General features: G+C 49.1%; 1 protein-coding gene across 1 annotated transcript; it reads right to left on the bottom strand.

The window, feature by feature from the left end:
• Positions 1–1,330: 1,330 nt before the first annotated feature.
• LOC100540568 (olfactory receptor 14J1-like) lies at positions 1,331–2,290 on the bottom strand. Its single transcript, XM_003214088.2, has one exon. The coding sequence runs from the start codon at positions 2,288–2,290 to the stop codon at positions 1,331–1,333; it is 960 nt and encodes a 319-aa protein (XP_003214136.2).
• Between the last annotated feature and the right edge of the window lie 219 nt (positions 2,291–2,509).

Here is a 2,509-nt window from a genome sequence, read left to right as displayed (position 1 = left end):
GATTTTCAGAAGAAATTCTTTCCTATGAGAGTGATAATGAACTTGAGAGGTTGCCCAGACAGGCTGTGGCAGTCCTATCCCTGGAGGAGTTAAATGTCAGTTTGGACAGGGCAAGAAAAGGTGTCCCTGCCCATGGCAGAAGGATTGGAACTAAGTGATTTTTTTGTCCATTTCAACCTAGACCATTCTGTGATTCTACGAATCGACAGTTCCCTGGTGGTGGGAAACAGCAGGAAAGAGAAAAACTGGGGAAAATTGCAGCTTGGGTGATGGAGACAGGCATGAGGAAAAGGCTGCCCAGAGAGGTTGTGCAGCCTCCTCCTACGGAGATATTCAGACCCATCTGGACACCTGCCTGTGTGACCTATTGCAGGGTACTTGCTCCAGCAGGGGGCTTGAACTCAATGATCTCTTGAGGTCCCTTCCAACACCTTTGATTCTGTGATGGTGTGAAATGTCACTCCAGGAGTAGTGCTGTGGTGCCAGAAGTCATAGAATCACAGAAGCATAGAATGGCTTGCATTGGAAGGGACCTGGAAAAGCATCTAGTTCCAACCCCCATTCTGCAGGCAGGGCAGCCAACCACTAAATCAGGCACTAAATCAGGCTGCTCTTGAACACCTCCAGGGATGGGACATCCACAACTTCTGTGGACAGCCTGTGCCAAGACCTTACCTCCCCTCAGTTTCTAATCTAAATTTCAACTCTTTTAATTTAAAACGCTTCCCCCTTGTCCTATCACTATCTGCCCATGTAAAATGTTGATTTCCCTCTTGCTTCTAAGCTCTCTTGAAATATTGCGAAGCTGCAGTGTGTCCTCCTTGGAACTTTTTCTTCTCCAGGCAGAACAAGTCCAGCTCCTTTGACCTGACTACATAGGAGAGATTCCCAGCACTCTGATTTTCCTTGTGGCTTTCCTCTGTACTGCTTCAAAAGCTCTACCTCACAATGCAGATGGGGCCATCTGAGGGCTGAGTAGAGAAGGACACTGCCTTCCCTCACACTGATGACCACCTCTCTGCTGATGCAGCCCAGGGTGCAGTTGGCCTCTCAGGCTGCAAACACACACTGCTGGCTCCTGTTAAGATGTTCATCCACCAGGACCACTAAGTCCTTCCCCTTCCTATGGGCTCCAGGAGACAAAGAGCAGGGTGATGCCTCATCGAAGTGGAAGGATCCAAACACAAGTTTAGGAGCATGGTATCCACTGTCAGTAAATACAGGCACATATATATATGAACAGCAAAGGAAAAAGTATCTATTAATGGAAATAAATACCTAAAATAAACAGAAACAAACACAAAATAGTGTCATTGTGGAGAAGACTGAATCATATGTAGAGACAGGTTAGAAGTTTATCCCTGCTGAAATGTGACCATGACATCATTTTCCTCACTGCATCCCTAAGCTCCTGGTTTCTCATGCTGTAGATGAGGGGGTTCAGAGTTGGAGGCACCACCGAGTACAGAACTGCCACTGTCAGATCCAGGGATGGGGAGGAAAGGGAAGGGGGCCTTAGATTGGCAAAAAAGCCAGTGGTGACAAAGAGGGAGACCACAGCCAGGTGAGGGAGGCACGTGGAGAAGGCTTTGTGCCGTCCCTGCTCAGAGGGCATCCTCAGCACGGCCCTGAAGATCTGCACATAGGACACAACAATGAATACAAAGCATCCAAATAAGACAAGGACACTACAGACAATAAGCCCAACTTCCCTGAGGTAGGCTTTTGAGCAGGAGAGCTTGAGGAGTTGGGGGATTTCACAGAAAAACTGATCCACAGCATTGCCTTGGCAGAAAGGCAGTGAAAATGAATTGGCAGTGTGCAGCAGAGCATTGAGAACCCCAGAGCCCCAGGCAGCTGCTGCCATGGTGGCACAAGCTCTGCTGTCCATCAAGGTCCCGTAGTGCAGGGGCTTGCAGATGGCAACGTAGCGGTCATAGGACATGATGGTGAGAATGCAATACTCTGCTGACATGAGAAAGACAAAGAGAAAGGTCTGGGCAACACATCCTGCATAGGAGATGTCCCTGGTGTCCCAGAGGGCATTGGCCATGGCTTTGGGGAGAGTGGTGGAGATGCAGCCCAGGTCGAGGAGGGCGAGGTTGAGCAGGAAGAAGTACATCGGGGTGTGCAGGCGGTGGTGGCAGGCTACGGCTGTGCTGATGAGGCCGTTGCCCAGGAGGGCAGCCAGGTAGATGCCCAGCAAGAGCCAGAAGTGCAGGAGCTGCAGCTGCCGCGTGTCTGCCAACGCCAGCAGGAGGAACTCGCTGATGGAGCTGCTGTTGGGCATCTGCAGTTCGTGGGCATGGAGTCCTGTGCACAGTGCAGAAGATAATGATGAGTTAAAATCATTCACACAGACACTCCTCTTGCTATACTATAGAAATATTTCTTTCTCTATGGAAAACGTTCTTTTAACTCCATAACTTGACTTTATTTTCATGAGTTTCACCATCCCTTAAGAAGGAGAAGCTTAAGGAGCTCTAATTTTCCTCTCATTTTCTAATGT

This window comes from Meleagris gallopavo, assembly GCF_000146605.3.
Source record: "Meleagris gallopavo isolate NT-WF06-2002-E0010 breed Aviagen turkey brand Nicholas breeding stock chromosome 2 unlocalized genomic scaffold, Turkey_5.1 Chr2_random_7180001956923, whole genome shotgun sequence".
NCBI classification, from domain to species: Eukaryota; Metazoa; Chordata; class Aves; order Galliformes; family Phasianidae; genus Meleagris; species Meleagris gallopavo.
The sequence above is the reverse complement of the archived record's forward strand: the minus strand, read 5'-3'. Positions and strand labels throughout refer to the sequence as shown.